Below are 19440 nucleotides of genomic sequence, written 5' to 3' on the forward strand. Positions count from 1 at the left end.
TATACTTTTCCTTTAGCTCCTGTCTGCTTTTTCAAAAAGTTCCTTTCTTTACATTTTGAAATTGTTATTGGTAGAAGTCTGTTGGAGCAGCTTCACTTGGATACCATTCCTGGAAGTTTCCAGGAATTATTTTTTATCTATAAAATGTCTTGGAGTAGGGGAAATGAGAAGAGATGGGGCAAATGGTTAGGGAGAGTGATGCTACATTGAACAGAACTGTCTCGTTGGGCCTCTGTCACAACAAAATTCATTACATTATGTTCTGAGTGACCTTAATCCCTCTTGTAGTAAAATTTGGAAAGTGTGATTTTCTTTTATTATAGTTTTCTAAAGTTGTGTTTGCTTTTACTATCAGGAATTGAATGACCTTCATATGGAAGCGCTTTCAGTGATGGCCAATTGCCTCGAAGATAAGGAGACGATGGTGCTGATTCAGGAGACAGTTCTTAAAAAGCTCCTATCATTTACAGAAAACTCTACGAATCCTGATATTCAGAAGAATGCAGCAAAAGCAGTTACTAAAGCCGCCTGTGACCGTAGGTCTCATTTTATCACACCTGTTTCCTCTTGTGTTCTTGACTTTGATTAGTACCAGCAAACGCTAGAGTATTTGTCTACATTTAAACGGTCATTTGAAAATAGTGCTACACTTACTACTTAAGGCCAAAATTCATCTCAATGCCAATAAGTAAAAGTAGAGACTGCTTTGTCAAGGACATAATAAACTCAATATGATTTAATTATAAGCCCTTAAAAAAAAACCCCAATTCATTCCTAAGTTAAATTTTAAGACTTATTTCTCCTGATTTTGAAATTTTACAGAATGTATACATTGTTTGTGATCCTGGAAATGTTGTTCCCATAAATCCACATTTTGAATAATATCTATACAGTAATTTCAAGTTGCAGCTGGAGTCTAGCTGAGCCACATTGTATAGCTGGGAAAAATAATATGTTCATACTATGTACAGAATACAATTTTCATTTCACTGGCAAGCTGTGTTGACATAAATCTGTAAAATATGAGAGATTAATTACATCATAAGCACGAAAGATGAAATTATAGTTTAATTTATGTATATTTGGAGTATTTTCTTTAACAAAATATGTGATTTTATTTTCCCCCTTCCACATAACTCCTCTTATAAATGATGACAGCTTTGACTAGTTTAAGTGATTTATATTCTAAACATATATACTCACATCTGTATATATGTTTGTGTGTCTATTACAAGAAACATTTTCTTTTCAACCTGGAGTGGATTTCTTCAAGGCAAAGTTTTAATGCAGGATGCCGAACTTCACCATCCAGGACAAAGTTAGTAGAAAGGGGCTTCCTCAGTTAGATCATAAAGGCCAAGTATCAAGACAGGCTGTAAAATGAAGGGGTTTAATCAAGCAAAAGCTGCCTGATTCAGTATTTTCAAACCTGGTCAGTTCTCTTTTCTATCTGTCCCAGGTATGGTAAGAGGCCAAAAGAGAGGCCAATGGGAAGACATGGGCAATGTCAAAACTAAAATTTTTACGTATCTTAACTTCTCTTTGGTTTGCAGCCCCTCTTGGGATAATGAGTTTCTCAGGTTTATTGCCCATCCCGTGACAGAGAGGTGAAAAGAGTGCTGGGGGAGGGGGGGCGCATCCCTGTATTCTAGTTCTACTGCTGGTTTCGCTGCTGGCCCTGCAGTGACCTAGGGATGTGACTGTAAGCGAAAAACAGCCTCTCTGGATCTGTTTATTAATTTGTTTATTAATGATTTACTCAGCCCCCTCCCTTTGGGTCAACAAACCCAGGGCAGGCAAGTAAATACACAATCACAGTGCAGTGTTAAAGGTGCCTGCTGGCAGGAGAACAGGAGGGCCACCTGCTGCAGACGCGGATCAGACAAGCTTCCCAGAATAGGTGATTTACAGACAAGGACTTAGAGTAGGTGATGGGAACTGGCTGGGCACAGAAGGTCCTGCTGGGATGGGGAGGCTCAGCCGTGCTCCAAGGAGAAGGAGCAATGTGTAGAGGCCAGAGAGGGACAGAACATGGGAAGTTCCAGAAAGCGGGAAGTTCAGAACGGCCAGTGAATAGACTACAGCAGAAAACTGAGAGTTAAGGCTGGAGAAGCAATGAGGTACCAAATGCTAATGGGCATCACAAACCAAGTTAAGGGCTTTGGACTTTATTTTCGTGGCAACAAAGTGCCACTCAAGTGACTCGAGAAGGGAGGAAACATTAATTTTTCATTTTTTAAAGAAAGAGCATCTTTAGAGATGGGCCAAGATGGCAGAGTAGAAGGACCACTAGCTCACCCTCTCCTACGAATACGGCGAAAATACATCTACGTAGAGAACCAATCACACAGAACACCTACTGAAGTTTGGTAGAATATCTCTTACGTTGGAAATACAAGGAAATCATCACAAAACCAAGTAGGAAAAAAGAAAAAGAAAAAGAAAAAGGAGATCAGCGTATGACCTGTCCCCGCGGGGAGGGAGCAGCAAAGGAGGAAAAGCACCCTCACTCTGGGAAGCCCCCTCCCCAGCAGGGAGGTCAAAGGGGACAGAAAGGGGGCTTCAGAGGCTCGGAGCAGAAAGCAGCAGCTGCTTGGCAGACAGACCTGAGCGACACCGGCACAGGGGGTCCCTGCACTCCCTTGCCCAAGATGCCAGCCGAGGCGGAGCGGGTTGGGACTGGCTGCTGGAGCCTGGGAAGGGGACTGGGGCTGACTGTGCAGAGACAGCAACAAGGGGCTGGAGTGTGGTGCAGGCTGAGGCTGGGACTGCATGCAGAACACAACAGGCTGGGGCCCCCATGAGAAGCACCGCTGCTGGTGCGTACTGGGGACAGGGGTGTCACATAGCCACGCCGTAGGCATGGTTGCCACAGGCCCAGAGGGCTCTCCTGGCACCATTGTTGGTGCGTTCTCACGGGCAGAGGGGCAACGTTCAGGCACAGCTGTCTTTCCGCCTTGCTCCACAGGGCACAACAGCTAGTGCACGGCTCCCCCCACAGAGGCAGGGTAGAAGCCTGAATCCGTTCCCAAAGGGCCTGCCACTTTAGGTGGAACTGAGATTTAATTTGGTCCCCAAGTGGCAGTGGCAGATTTGTGCCACCAGGGCCTTTCTGGACGTGTGCCTCTGAGAGTCCTGAGCAGAGTTCTGGCACACGGTGGGGGCGGCTCTAGTGTTAACAGCAGCCAGTGTACAGGGACGCAGGGCTGGGGTCTGTGGCTCACGGTGGCTCTGGGTGTGTGACTGCACATGCGCTACATCGGGTCTAGTGCCAGACTCCAGCAGATCTGCACGGGTGGCTCCGCGGGTACAGAACCTGGGGCACACCAGGGTGGGTTGGCCAACATTCCCATGGCTGAGGCAGGGACAAGGGCAGTGTCAACAGAGTGTGCTTTGTAAACCTGCGTAACAAGTGACAGATGCCACAGAGGGCACTTCCCAGCAATTCCTTTTCCAACAGAAGTGCCTCAATCCCACCTTCCACACACTGCAACTCACAGATGAGTCTGGAAGCCTCCATCCCAACAACAGGAAGCAGGCTTGGCCCCTGTCAGCACTGTGACAACCGCAGAGCAAAGAGGAGGCCCCACTCAGCAACCAGGGCAGGCTCTGGTCACAACACCGACTACACCCCTAATCAAGGGGAGAGCAACCAGCACACATGGAGGAAAGACATGGCAACCATCTGGACTGAAACAGCCCTCATGATGAAAATATTAGCTGCACACAATCTATATGGGGACACTACTACATAAAAAAAAAAAAAAAATCACCCTTCAGGACCACAGTAAGTAACTGTGACTCCTAAATTCACAGGGTCAGAGAAAAAAATAAGTAAAATGAAGAAGCAGAGGAACCACTCCCAATTAAAAGAACAAGAGAAGTCCCCTGAAAGACAAACAATAAAACAGACCTTGACAGTCTGCTAGATTTTGAGTTCGAAAAGGTGACAAAAGCACTGAAGGGAATAAGAGAGACTATGAATAGAAATGCAGAATACAATGAAAAGGAAATAGAAACTGTAAAGAGGAGCCAATTAAAATCAGAAAACTCAATGGCTGAGATAAAAGCCAAGGTAAAGGCAGTCAAACAGCAGACTAAATAATGCAGAAGAACAAATAAGTGATCTAGAAGACAGAATAATGGAAATCACCCAGTCAGACCAGCAGACAGAAAAACGAATGAAAACCAATGAGAGCAGTGTAGGGGACCTATGGGACAATACAAAGCATGGGCCATTTTTGCTCTCTTTCTTCCATACCTATGATGCACTCTTTCATAATTTTGGTTTTTAATGTTTTATTCACCAGGAGTGTTCTGCCTAGGCCTGGTAATAATAAACAGACAAGGCTTATAGGGTGCCCTGCCCTGTCCTCCCCACCAGTTAAGGTGGCAATGGCATCCTTAAGCCCAGTTTTGGATGACAAGGCAGCATTCCTCTAATATGGTCTTACAACACAAACATGCTACTTCCTCCTGGTATGTAGGAGGAGCTGATATAGGTTTGGAACATTCTGAGGAGCCCATAATTCTTGACTGACCAAGAATAGTTTATAGAAATTTGTTTCTTCCTCTCTTGCCCCTGCCCAAGGGAGGGCCCTCTTTTTCTTCTTTTCTTCTCAATCAGCTTCCCACCTATGCATCTAATCTCCATCTCCTGACCTACTGCATGTGATTTCTGCTTCCACCTTCTGCCAAAATGGTCCTTGTAGACTTTGACAGTGACCTCCCAGCAACTAAGTTTTATAGACGCATTTTCAGTCTTGATTTCTCTGCGGCACTCCACGTGATTGATTGCCCCTTCCTCTGAAAACTCTTTTATCCCTTGATTTCCATAACACCCCTCTCCCCTGATTATTATCCTAATCATCAGACCAACCTCTGTCTTCCTCTTCTCTGCCTACCATTTCAGTATCAAACTTGCTTTCCCACCTTCTGTCTTGCTGTCTTTTAAATCTCACTCATGACTGTGTTTCAGCTGACTCTTTGATTGCTTATGAATCCCAAACCTGTATCTAATTATAACCTGTCTTCTGAATTCCTGCCTGTATTTCTGATGACTTCCAAGCACATCCAACTACACTGCCCAAACTCAACTTCTGAGGGGCCTTGCATTTCTTTGAAAATCTGATGAAAGAGTACCCTTCCCCTAGTACACAGATGCACAACATTCTGCATATAATTTCAGGAAGTTCATGGACTGCCTGAAACCCATCTACGCCCCCTGGATCCATGGACCCCAAATTAATACCTCTGGGATTAGAATGAACAGGATCAAGTCCAGATATCCTAGATTGGAATAAGAGATTCTTGCATTTCAAACAATCACATGGCCATTGGTTATCAATCTGTTCTTGCTCAGACACTCTCCATTGGGTTCTGGAATATGTGACTTATGCTCCACCGTGACTTTGTACACATTTACTCTGGTTTAGGTGTTTAGTCTGGATTCTCTTTCCATCATCAGCAAAAAAAATTTTTGTAAGCTAGGTAATGCATTATCATTGCATGTCAAAAACAGAGTTGAAAGAAACACACATAATATACACTTTTAAAGTTTTGCTTGCTGAGTAAAGTTTTAACATGCACCCCTAAATCAGTATGCCTTTGACCGGGCACCAGGAGGAGGAAGGTGTTAATTACCATGTTGCTATGAGGTTTATGAACTGACATTAACATCTCAGCAGGAGAACAGGTGGCCGGATAGCAACTTCCGAGAATGAGTAAAGAAAAGCATCATTACATACAGATTTATTTTCAGATACAAAACCTCATGCTTTTTATTTTAATGATACTGAACAAATGTCATTTTTAAAGGCCATTACTCTATTAGTAGCAAAATTACCTTGCCATCTTTATCATCTGTGTAATTAAAATATAAATACTTCTCAGGGTAGTAATTCGTTGAAGGTACGTGGTTAATATGTTAATTCATCTTTAAAATCTATTATAGCCACTCTGCAGTCAGCACTTTTGAGGTTTGGTGAACACAGCTGGATTTTGAGAACACTCCCAGCAGGGTTGAGAAACTAATTGCCCACAGTATGTAAATTATTTTAAAAAAATCGTTCCAATAACTGCATGTACACTGTTTTTTGACTGTAACAATCACATACTCCAAAGTTAGGTTGATTTTCCTGATAGAATCCATGCTCAGAGTGTTCTGTTAAGGAAAGTCAATTTAGCACCATCAGGGAAGTCTTAATTATAAATCTGAGCATTTTAAGTCAGGGATTCTGGAACAGTACAAGATCTTGTTTATTCAGTGAAAACTAATAAGGACTGCACATATTTTAAAACGTTTTAGGGGCCACATACTTGATATTTAAGTATAAATCATAGCTTTTTAATGAGACAGTTATGGCCTGACTGAATCCCAATTTTAAATGAAAGGAGCAAGGGATTAAAATGATAGGATTACAGGACATGGTTCATGACTGGTTTAAGACTAATGAACAGAAGTGCTAGTGACTTAGCTTGTGGCCGGGATGGCCAGATTGCTCGGCGTACATCTGTGTATCAGATGAACAAAGGCCAAAGAGAGTGTTTGCAAATATGGTGACATCTGACTGTGATACTGCTTCTGTGGAAAAGGGTTGCTTAAAGCAATCACGTTGAAAGAAGTTGTAACTCCTATATTAACTTAAAATGGAAACCTTGTTGCTATAATTTCTAAAGACATTTCTGGAGGGGGAAAAAACCAAGTTAATTAAAATACATACAAGTAATGAATGAGCCCCACATGTTGCTGTAATGTAAGTATCAACATTTTTTCAGAGATAGTTATTCAAACAAAATACTCTTCTCTTATATGTCAACATACTAAGAGCTTATATCACACATTCTTCTCTTTTAACCATCTGCATTGACTTTATAAAGGTTAATTAATGGAGAATCAAACCCATGACAGAGTTTTCTAAGGAGCTGTAAATAAATTAGCAAGGAATTATTTGTTAGCTGTTTCTTTCCCAACTTGTCTCTGATACTTATTATGGCATTAAAACTGAATTTGATTTAATACTGTTTAGTACATGCTTTAAGTGAATGGTAATTTATTCAGAATTAGCTATAGAACACAAAACAAAAAATTGTCTAATATTCTGATTTAATTTAAGGCAATATTTGCTTTTGTATAGTAATGGGATTATTTTTTTTTTAAAGATCAGACTAAATCAAGAGAAAAACATTAGGGAACAAAAAGAACGTTAAAAATACTTTGGTTTTTAATTTATTTAGTGTTTTATGGGGTGAATACCGTGCTATGTACTCAGAGTCATAACTTTGTTTTCAAACAAAACTGTGCTTAATGTATGTTTATGATAACTTACCATTAATAATTTTAATTTTTGCTATGTCAGCATGTATCATAATATGATAAAAGATGATTATAAATTCCTTCAGATGTGGGATCATACTTCATTACTCATTGTTACTGTCTCCTCTTCTCTGCTCTTCTCTTGAACATCCAGCTCACCAGTTTATACATCTTAGGCATTCTTCAGATACTGAGTTTTGTATTTAAATAAACAGGGTTTTGTGCTTAGTGAGAAGACTGCATGTGTGAACACAGGACCACACCAGGCACATGACTGGTGTTAAGTAAGTTCTTGCTAAATCTGAAACTTGCATCTTTCTTATCATAGAATATTCTCTGCCATAGGATTGATATCATATAAGGGAATATGAAAAAATGCAATATCCATTCATTTTTCATAATCACAGTCTAAAGGTTAAGTAGGTATATATTTGGTTTAGCTTAGACTGTAAAGCTTACAAATTATTTGAATTCCTATCATATTTTGGATGGGGAAGTCTTTATTTTGCTGCACAGTTTTTGCAGCAAAATTCTGATTTTCCTTTTTCCCTGTTGGTTTTTGACAGCTGAAAATAGAAAACTGTTTCACGAACAAGAGGTGGAAAAATGTCTCATAACCCTTTTGGAGTCTGAAAACGACGGAACTAAAATTGCTGCTTCCCAAGCTATTTCGGCAATGAGTGAGAATTCGAGCAGCAAACAATTCTTCAACAATCAGGGTGAGCAAACTGGGAAAGAAAACACTTTGAACGTTTTTAGGTTACCGTATTCCAGTTCACATGGATGTCTATAAAGTTGCATCTTTTCTTTTTGTGTAGGGATCCCGCAGTTAATTCAGTTGCTAAAAAGTGACAACGAGGAGGTACGGGAAGCTGCAGCCCTCGCCCTGGCTAATCTGACCACTTGCAACCACGCCAACGCAAAGTAAGTACTAAAAGACTCATTCAACAATGTTACCTCGATAAAAAAAGAAAGAAAGAAGATAAAAAAAAAAAAACTATTTACCCTTCCTAAATATGGTATGTGTATTAGTCAGGGTTCTTCAGAGAAACAGAACCAATAGGAAATATATATGAGATTTATTATAGGGATAAGCTTGTGAGTTTACAAAGGCTGAGAAGTTCCAGAATCTGCCACCTGCAACCTGGAGAATCAGGAAGGATGCTGGTGAAATTCAGTCCCAGTCTGAGAACCAGGACCACTGATGTCCGCAGGCAGGAGATGGTTGTCCCAGCTCAGGCAGAGAGCAAAGTCACCCTTCCTCCTCCTTTGTCCTTTGTACAGTTCCTCAACGGATTGGGTGATGCCACCCACACTGGTGAGAGGGACCTTTATTCAGTCCACTGATTCAAATGCTGGCCTCTTCCAGAAACACCCTCACAGACACACTCAAAACTCATGTTTTACCAGCTATCCAGGTATCCCTTAGCCCAGTCAAGTTGGCACTTAAAATTAACCATCACTGTATGTTAGTTTTTAACATTCATATATTATCGTTTTGTGGCATTGTGGCTAAAATTACCTTTTCTAGCTTGAAATAAATCCTCCCCCACCTCCGCCACACACTTAATCTATCTCTGACCCTTTCTTTCTTTCTCTCTACTCCCATGTGAATATTTTATAAGACCTGAATGGAATGACTAAAAAAAAATCTAAGAATACCCAATGAAAACACAGCTGAAATGCACAGGCATCAAGACAAAATCGTGTTCCTTTAATAGCGACAATCTTTGACACAGTAATTTCCTAATTCAGGGCCATCATCATCTGTGTGAAAGCACACACATTTCTAGAACATTTGGTCATAGTAAGTAGCAATTTGCAAACAGCATATTCAGTGATTTTTTTCCAATATAGGCATGCCAGTGCAAAAATCTTATCAGTGACATGAAAACACTTCTATTTCTTGTGTATTTATATATATATAGAATATAGAATACTCTAATAGGCTTTGTACAGCTGCTTGATTTGATGTGAGTTTGCCTGGCTTACAACATTTCACAGTTTTATATAAAATCATAGAAAATTAGGATGGTAAACAGTCCTAAAAGAAACCTTCTTCAGATTTTCTCTCTCAGTTACCTGTTTATCAGATTTTTGCCATCTGCCAAAGTCGTTCTGTTTTGTCAGCACAGAAAGGTCAATTAGGACTAAACAATGCCTGACTTTTCCTCTGTGAAGAGCAACTTTGTTTTTGTGATTTAATTTTACCTTTTTATAAATTTTAATCACTGCTATTTCTTTAACCTATTACATGCTTCGCATTCTGACTTCTTTTTTTTCCCATTTGTGTTTGGTAAGGAAAACAGGACATGAATGAAAGTGGCTTTATGGATGTTTTTTGAGATCTATGTAGTTTTTACTCTGGACTTTTTGAGCTTAAAAGATCATTGAAAATAAATGGTTTCTGAGGAGGAAATAGAGTCAGATTTGACCTGTTTGTGCCAAACGCTGAAAACTGGGGTCGACAAAGATTCTATAATCAATCAAAAGGGGTTAAAAAAAAAAAAAAAAAAAAAAGGCCCCGTTGTGGATCCTTCTAGCAAGTCTCCCCCTTGGGTATTACTTACTGAAGCTACCCACAGCAGGAGACAACAGAGATGATTGGTTATCTGCAGTAAAAATATTTATACCCGGATCATCTTTTAAAAATTATCCTAAATGTGGCATTGGTGAGTGTTTCCAGCATCACTTTTTAGAAGCAGTGCATTTCATCACCATTCCTAGCAAACTGCTACAGGACCAAGGCTGGTTCCCAGCATGGTTCCCACTGCTGGGTGGCTGGAGTTGGGGATTAGAAATACAGAGTTGCTTTTCCACCACACCTAAGTGCTAAGGGAAGAGGGCAAAACCCAGAGCTAATACCTTCCAGGTACATTTGATAGCTGTTTGGATACCTGATAATTGCTAGTTTAATTTTTTTTAATGCAGTTAAGTACTGAGAATTCTAATTTCGTTTGTTAAAATGTAACCCCTTCCCCTACACTCATCTCTTCAATGTGCCTAAATGGACTTCTTTTTTCTTGTTTTCTTTTTTGGTGGGGAGGTAATTAGATTTATTTATCTACTTATTTATTTTAATGGAGGTACTGGGGATTGAACCTAGGACCTCATGTGTGCTAAGCACACACTCTACCACTGAGCTATACCCTCCCCATAAAATGGATTTCTAATTTTTAACCTCAGGGTACTTTCTGGAGCTGGAGACTCATTTCGTGAATTGCATAATCATTAGCGTGTAATGACAACATATAATGCTGGTATAATTTCCTTTAAGTAACTGATTTTTGCCTGGAAAGTTGTAGGTAAATAAAAAATTTCTAAAGTGAAAAATCAGTTGGAGGAAGGAGGGGCATACTTTGCCATGACTCTTTTTAGAAAACTGACCAATGCTTTTTAAAGTATTTTTATCATATAAATTAAGGTATTTTTATAATCTAAAACATAATTTTTAAATATATGTAAAATAACTTATAATCTAAGATAAGTGAATTCAGATTTGCACACCTTGCTTTCTTGGCAAAAGAAAACACACTCAAATGTAATAAAATAGTACGATGATTGATTAGAAATTTTGTAGCAATGATAAATAAATAACCAGACCATCCCATACCCCTTTGTGGAAGGTTTTCAACTTTACCTATAAGTATCAAAAGATTGTACCTAATTGCTAGTCTCTGTTGAATGAGGCTTCCCAGATACTCGAGTCTTCGGGATATTTGAAAATTTACTTCTATAGTCAACAAAGCTTCTTAAAATATGTAATGAATTTGAATCAAAATCTTCTAAAATCCTTCCCTGACAATTTTCTGATCGTACTGCTGTTAACCTTTAGGGGAGAGTATGGTTATCATTTTGAGTAAGTGGCTGTCATACGCTCCACAGTGGTGTGGTCAGAGTCCCGGAGGGAAGGTGGGTGCTTGCCCCCTCTCTGAGTATGGCCTCCAGGAGGAGTGCCTTTGGGATGGATGCATTTTCCTGACTCCTTATTGGCAGGCTGGCAGTGTTAACGTTCATCACTGTCTGTAGATCTGAGTGGCAGGGCCAACCCTGCCAAAGGTTCTCTTCAAATCCCTTCCCTCTGGTCAGTGAAAAACTTGGACAGCAGGTAACTAAGCTTTATCAAATGTTATTTAAAAGTCATAAAGGAGGGCCTGGGCCAGTTCTCTAAGTAGTGTTTTGATCCTCAGGGGCCATTTCTTTCTTCTCTGTCTCTCTTTTCTTCCTTCCTCGTGTGTATTCTGGATATGTGAAGTCTCCAGGTTTTTGAGTTATGAATAAGTGAAATTGTAGCTTAAAAAATAATTTAACAAACACAATTCCCTTTACTTACAAACAAGCCAATGTCAAAGAGTAAAATGATGAATAGTAAAATAGGTAAAATGTATTCTGGAAGTATGTTCACCTTCCAGGAGTATTTTTATTAAGCCTTTTGTATGACCATCCTCTCTGCAGGGATGTTCTTCCATCCCAGGATGCCCACAGCTCAGCCCCTCACCCCTTCAGGTCTGCCCAAAAGTCAGCTCAAAGAGGCCTCTCATGACCATGGTGTTTACAGTCATACCCCCACCCCTGAAACATGTGTCCACAACCCTCTTTCCCTGCTGCCCTCTCTTCACAGCACTTCTCGTTGTCTTCTGTACCACGCAGCTCACTCGGTATGTTCTCTGACCAGCACCCAGCACCTCTGTCTCTTTAAATCACTGATACACACCAAGCATCTAGAATAGTGCCCATCCCATAGTAGGCATTCGGGGGCTGGGAGGAAGCCTTCCACTAAAAATACAACCAAAAGTAAAAACAGAAAACAAAAAACAAAAAACAAAACATAAACAGCGAAAAACAGAAGGTCTATCTGACATCAACCAGTGCACGTAATTTGAAACAAGTGATCAGCTGCATTGTTCTGTTAGTTTTCACATAATTTGGATCAGGAAGTGGAGAGTAACTTAGCTCTAAGAGTCTTCTAGTTTTACTTTTCATTGTTTATTATCTGCAGAATAAGGGCCACTCAAAGTGGATAAAGAAGGCAATGAATAAGAATAAAAATAACTATTTGAGGATACAGGAAAAGTGGACAAAAACAGCCAGATTCACTTATTTAAAGTGACAGGAGGAAAAGGTAAAATCATTTTTAAGTGAATAAAGAAAAAGTGAGGTTCAAACAACCCGTACAGAAAAAAAAAAAAAAAAAGATGGAAATGAGAACAAAGAAGCAATAATGAATTTTATATAAAAATGGTGTCCATTTGGTTATTTTGTACACCACTATCCTTTTTTGGTTCACTGTTAATCTTTTTGACACTTCTCAATTTATAATACATTTTGGAAAAGAAAAGTTCATTTTTGAAACAGGAAATACTATTTCAGCTAAATTTCAGGTTATGTTTACCTTGTACTCTTTTATCCAATTAGTCATATCAAGCTTTTACATTATTTACGCAAGTACTGAGAGAATTTATTCTTGGTTGACAGTTTCTGAGGGGACATATTCTACATATTATAAGATTATTTTAAACCATTAGTTTATAACATCACTGCCATCTGTTGGATGGATCTGATCAGAATAAGAGTTTTTAAGTTATCCCAAGAATGAAAAGGGTTCAATGCTTTTTATTTCCCAGTGCCAACACTAAATTTTGGCTATTGGTAAACACTTAAATGATTAGCGAATAATATGATTGTTGACTAGATAGTTTTCAAAAGATACAATTATTTTAGGAAATAAAACACAAATTAAATTATAAAATGTAATAACTACAATTATTTTAATATATATAGAGAAGTAAGTCAAAATGTAGTTTTGCTATAGAAAATACTTAATCAAGTCTCTGTTGTTTACACATGGATCATACTAAGTAAGTCTGATTCTTCATACTTATTTCACATTATTTCCATAAAGACCTGGATCATATCCCTATCTTAAAGTCTTTGTTATCTCCATTTCCTTATTTTTAATTTTTTGTTTGTTTGTTTTTTATACCCTTTCTTGACTTCCCACAACAGCAGTGACTCAAGGAAATTCTAAATGGCAACCTATAAAGTGGTAACTTTAAAACATTTTTTTCTTTTTTGATTGATGGCTGGGCCACTGCTGGCTTCCACAATACAAGAGACAAATAACTCTTCTCTAGGGACTGTCCTGCCATCGTGTGACCTACAGTCAGGACCACAACAAAGGAAATGAGGAGATGAGTAAGGAGTACACTCCAAAGGGACCCCAGAAAGAGACAAGAATGCCCCCAAATCATAGGGATGTGCATTTTGAGTGCTTTGGGAACTTTTCAGCATCCTTAACTATATATGGATGACCCTGTCATCCTGTGTTATTGGTATTAATATTTTTCCTCCCTAACAGAAATAAAGCATTGACTGAATAATTTTAATACCCGGTAGAATTATTCATGGGGCACTGCGCATAAGAAAGCCACGTACTGTGTAGAGAAAATTTTAAAAAGATACACGGCATCCAGGACTTCAAGAAAAGGCAGCAAGGCATTTATCCACAACCCCCTATCCATTCAGTATTGTCAGGGAAGGGCCTGACCCCGAGGGATTTCTTGCAATGTTCTATCTCTCTAGTGTGAATACAAAGCACTTTTCAAGGCTTTTTTTTTTTTTTCCATTCTCACCCCATTAAATAGAGTTAGTTAAAGGTAATGTACTTCCCTATTTAAGAATATTTCTTTTAGGCCGCCGCCATCGCCGCCGCGCTCCGCGGCCCGCCAGGAGCCCTCCTTCCCTCCCCCTCGCCGGCCTGGGTGCGTGGGAGACGGGGCGGCCCAGCCCGGCCGGCCGGCGGGGGGGGAGGGGGAGAGGGAGGGGAGAGGGAGGGGAGAGGGGCGGCCTGGGGGAAGGGGAGGGAGCGGCCTGGGGGAGGGGCGGGGGCAGCGGTGGGGGCGGCGGCCCGCGCCCCCAGCCCCCGCCCGCTGAGTCCCGGGGCCCCCGCCGTGGCCGAGGCCATGCTCCCCGTGTTCCCTTGCACGCTGCTGCCCCCCCCCCCCGTGCCGGGCCTGGATTCCCGGGGGGTGGGCGGCCTCCTGAACTCGTTCCCGCCAGCTCAGGGTCACGCCCAGAGCCCCCTGCGGGTCGGGGCTGAGCTCCAGTCCCGCTTCTTTGCCCCCCAGGGCTGCGCCCAGGGTCCCTTCCAGGCCGCGCCCGCGCCCCCACCCCCGCCCCGGGCCCCTCCAGGTGGGCGTGCTCCCGGTTCTCGCCGCCGCCCCGGAGCCCGCCGCGGCCGCAGCCCCCACGGCCGTGGGCTCCCTCTCGTGCGTCTCAGCCACTCCCCTCCCAGCCCCGGTGAGCTCCGAGCTGGGGTGGGGGGGGGGCGGCGGGGAGGATGGAGGGAAGTTCCTGGACACCAACTCCTCTTCCCCTTTCTCTGCTCACCGACTCCTCACTACTCCCCCCCCCCCCCAACCGCGGAGCCTCCAGAAGGGAGGGAGGAAGAAGTGTTTTCTTAGGGGAATTCACTAGGTTTTAACCAGTAGTTTCTCCTGCTCCTTTCTTCTCCCCATCAGACCTGACCCCACACACATCTGTCCCCTCGGTTGTGTTGAAGCCCCCTGGACAGTGAGTGGGCAGGGGTGGCAGAGGACAGGAGCAGCCACTGCCCTCACTCCCTCTCCTCTCTGTAACCCCCTGCCTCGGTGGTCCTTCTTGCTCTCCTCCTTCCAGTGCCCACCCCCATTGTCTGCTGCCCCTCCCGGGGGAGTTGGTGCTTTTTTTTTTTTTTTCCCCAGGGGGAGGGAGGAGAGGAAGGAAGGGAAGCAAAGATTCTGTCCCAGAGAGGGTAAAGGTGCGATCTGAGAAGGGGCAGAAGCAGGGAAGGCAAAGATTGTACCTTCATAAGGTGGGGTTGTTTGGGGTCAGGCCCTAAACATCATCCTACTTGAGCATCTGTCAGTGGAAAACAAGTCAAGGGGAGCAAAAGAAGGAGCCACTAGGGCCAGAGACAGGACAAGAGATGGAATCTTAGGGGGCCAAGGTAAGTGGGGGGATCCAGGGACTAGAGGTGCTTCCTGGGGGTGGGGGGAATGCAGCCGCAGTGTCTCCCCCTTCCCTCTTCCACCCCAGCTCCAGCCCTGGCCTTTTCTTTTCATCCCTCTCCCCCAAGACAGAAGCTGTGGCCCTGGCCATATCATCATGTTCCTGTGTCCCCTGCATGTTCCCCACCCTTCACCTCCCATTTTGCGAGGATCCCATTACAATAAATTTTAAATTAAAAAAAAGACTATTTCTTTTAATATCTTTCATTCTATAGACTTCATTATAGACCAGTGCTATTCCTTAGAATTGCCTGTATTTTCTCATGCATTTGAAGCTGTAGTGCAGTGAATGATGATGGTCATTTTGAAGGAGGAAAAAACCGACCTCTCATAAAGTCAGCAAAACACTGCAAGATTTACTTCCCTGTCTCCACTCTACGGGAAGAGATGGGAACGTATACCTCTGAGATGACTGGGGACAGACACCATCACCCTTTGAAAATAAATGTTAATGTCTCTTCTAGATCACACTTCTTGGCCAGTCTGCACAGATTCACTTAGAATAAGTAATCCTGTCATTTAGAATACTTTTTTATTAAGTACTGACCACAGAAGTAACCCATTTAGTAATAATGCTTAAGTTGTGCAGTTATTGTCTTTGTCAGGGTTCTCTTCCCACCAGGTAAATGTTTTCCGAGTTCTATTTTCCTTCTGGCAGTGGAGGAACTGTGTCTTCATACTGACCCCTAGTGGCAGTTTGGGAAGAAGTTGGGGGAGGGGCAAAAAAGGTAATGGAAGGCTTGCTGTGTGTTAGTGAAACGCGCGCTGGGTTAATTAGAAATACTCCTCAATGTGTCTAAAATAATATTTTAAAAAATTATTGAAAGATAATAGGGTATCACGATTTTAAAAGGCTTTTGAAGTCAATAGAGAAAACAGATGGGAAGAATCTTCGTGGTAAACTTAAGTATTATTCTTGCCACATTTCAACCCAGTTTACTGAGCGGACACTTTCCATTCTTACCCCTTAGCGCCTGGATTCCTTCTCTGCCTGTTGTCCTAACATAGCCTGTACCAGATTGGAAAAAAATCATACAGGATTTGAAGGAAGATATACCATAAAAAGCTGGATTTTGCAATAAAACAAGTTGTTTCTCTATCCCCATGTTGTGTCGGTTGATGCCTAGTGTGGACCTTCATGGTTTGAATTTTATTAGCCACCAGTTTTGTGAGGCTAGGTGAATCCCACAAAATGCTCAATTAGAAAATTATCTTTGCTGCTTTTATTACCTAGAGAGCAGAGACTGACATTTGCAACACCTTATTCTAAATTTGCTGGTACTTCTTTCTGGCTTAATTTCCAATGTTACTGATATTAAAGAGCTATCAAATACTTTGGATACTTTTATATTGTGTGACTTTTCTCTCAGCACTCTCTGTTTGAAGCAGTACTTAAAACCGACATAAATTCCGTTTTTGCTCACCCTTGATTTTTTTTTAATATTAATCCTTTCCTGTGATTTTTCTTCCCTCTGGAAATGGTCTCTATTGCTCATTGATTACCCAGGGAGACTTGGGTGAGATTCCTGAGGAAACTGCTTCAGCTCTAGCCCTGCGGGGGTTGGAGATTTGACCATCTAGCTGAAAAGTTGTCTGAAAATGAAAATTTCATACACACATGCAAATTTGGAAATAGGATACCATTCTGCCATGATCCAAGAAATGGAGTCAGGGCATGAGAAAGTGTCTGCCCTTGTGGCTCTCCGAGTGTGCATGGATGATAATGCTGGTGATGATGGCAGTGATGATAAGGATGATGGTGATGAAGAGAGCTGGCCTGTGTGGCCAGGCACTGAGCTGAGTACTCTGGATGGAATGTACCATTAAATCCTTGAAGCAGTGTATGGGGCAGGGAATATTATCATCACGTCCATTCTGCAGATGAGGAAACAGAGGCATAGTCCTTGCTCAGGGTCACAGAGGTGAGATGGACACTTCACACCAAGGCAGTGGGCTGTGTACGTGAGAGGGAACTCATGACTTTTCTCTCCCTCTGCCTCCTGCTCACTATCTCCCTGACTTTGAACACCAAATCTTCCCACCAAAATGCTTCCCTTTGCCTTTCTGGTCTCTCTGGATTCCCCCGGTGCTGGAATGGCCAGGGAGCCTTGTGAGTTTCCATCCTTCCTTTCCCACCCTTCTTCTGCCTCTCTCCCCGGTTCCTTTCCCCATTATCCCTCCTCTCCTCCTCTACCTCTTCCCCCTCCTCCTATAAAGAGAATAAGAAAGGGGGGGGAATGTATCCCAATCATTAGTAAGAATTTCCCACTATGCTATTCTTCAAAATTTGTCATTATTCCCTGAGGAATGATGAAGTGAACCAAGCAGATTCTGGATTTTTTTCCCCCTAGAAAATATGGTACTTTCTAAAATTTAAGAAATGGATAATTGTAAAGATACTGGACTGAAAGTCAGAATACCATGGTTTTAATACTGTGTCCGTTGATTGACTTGCTTCATGAGCAAATCCTAGTTTCTCTACATTTTACCTTTCTTAACTATAAAACAACCAAACAAGTGAACCTAGATTATCTATTATATTTTGTGCATGTAAGGGGTTACCTTCAATCCAGTATCACAGGGAGCCTGGAACCCAGCCTCCACTAGAAACTAGACGGGGTCACTCTTTACCACTTTTATCATTTTATCCCAAAGGCTAAGGAAGTTACTATCTATGAATTTCGCTTTCTTTTGTAGTTATTTTATTGTTACCTGGGCATTCTTTATGTGCTAGGCACCGTTCTAGGCTGTAGAGATGCTGGAGGGAACATGGCAACGGGTCCACTGAAACTGCTTTCATGAAACTTACATTTCAGACAGGGAGACAGGCAACACACGAGTGATTTTAAAAAGGTAGTTTCAGAACCAGTAACACTATAGATCACATAAAACCACACAGTGTCACAGAGAGGGGCATGCATGGCACCAGGGCTGGGGAAGGGGCCACAGGGATGACACAGCTCATCAGAGAAGGTCTCTCTCAAGAAGTGACGCTGGAGGTGATGAGACGGGGGTGGTCCTGTCAAGGGCGAGGGGTGTTCTAAGTGCTGTCACACTAGAGATCTCAGCATCCTTATTATTTGGTTAAGAGAATCAACGACGTGGTGTCTCTAATTCCTTTGGGATTGTCATTATCCAGATATGTAAATAGACTGATTTGCAGGTTAAACAGAAGCATTTGGTAACTGCAGAAAGCCACTGATTATGAGTGTGCTAACACCTTGACCATTATTGCTACTTTATCAGGGGGCGGCTCAGCCATGTAAAACGAAGACATTTGTTCTTTCCTGATGGCAGCTAGTTAACTGTTGGCAGGCATTCCTGCTTTTGAAACAGAAGGTGGCATGTATGGAAGTGAAGTATCGTGAACAGATAGGTCAATAAGGATTCCATGTCACTTGTAAGAAAATTACATTTGATCTCCCTGCACTTTGACTGACTGCCTTGTAATTGGTAACAAACATCCGCACGTTCTCTGTGGAGGTACCAGATGGGTGTGTACCTGTCTCTCTTTAACTAGCAGTTTTCTCTTGAAAAATCATGTCACAGCAACTGTAGCATAAAAGTACATTCTGTAAGTCCCCAAATCATACCTGTTAAGGCACATCAGTATGATGGAAACAGTTTGGTGTCACACACTTTAAAATTTTTTTTTTTTTGCATTTTTTCTTAATTTTTTTATAGGACACAAAACTTCCTGCATTTGTTTCTGTGGCTGGGTTTCACTTCATTTTAAGCTTTTTGCCTGCAGTTAATGGTGATTCTTTCCCTTACTATGGATAAGCATCTTTAAATAATGTTTCTTTTGAAGGAGATAATTCTTTTGACTACTTTTGTCAATCCTGGGGTTCAGCCAGAGTTGGGGGGCACATATATTAGTCTTCTGCAGCTGTGGGGCTGCAGTGGGGCGAAAGTTGTTCGGGACTCAGAAGTTGATCAATTTAACAAACACCCTCGACTTCTTGGATCATTACCTTTGTTGAAAAGCTGGCTGGGATGAGAGTCAGGAATCCCATTCACAGCATTCCAGATCTGGCTGTGATAACCAGGCGACCTGTTTAAACTAATGGCCAGCAT

At 41.9% G+C, this 19440-nt stretch overlaps 1 protein-coding gene across 1 annotated transcript in view; it reads left to right on the plus strand.

The window, feature by feature from the left end:
* ARMC3 (armadillo repeat containing 3) overlaps positions 1-19440 on the plus strand; it is a 73633-nt gene that overhangs the window by 25575 nt on the left and 28618 nt on the right. Inside the window, exons 8-10 of the mRNA XM_031444702.2 lie at positions 356-536; positions 7882-8034; positions 8134-8239. Coding sequence (XP_031300562.2) covers positions 356-536; positions 7882-8034; positions 8134-8239 — 440 coding nt within the window. The remainder of the gene's footprint in view (positions 1-355; positions 537-7881; positions 8035-8133; positions 8240-19440) is intronic.

Source organism: Camelus dromedarius, chromosome 26 (assembly GCF_036321535.1).
Source record: "Camelus dromedarius isolate mCamDro1 chromosome 26, mCamDro1.pat, whole genome shotgun sequence".
NCBI lineage: Eukaryota > Metazoa > Chordata > Mammalia > Artiodactyla > Camelidae > Camelus > Camelus dromedarius.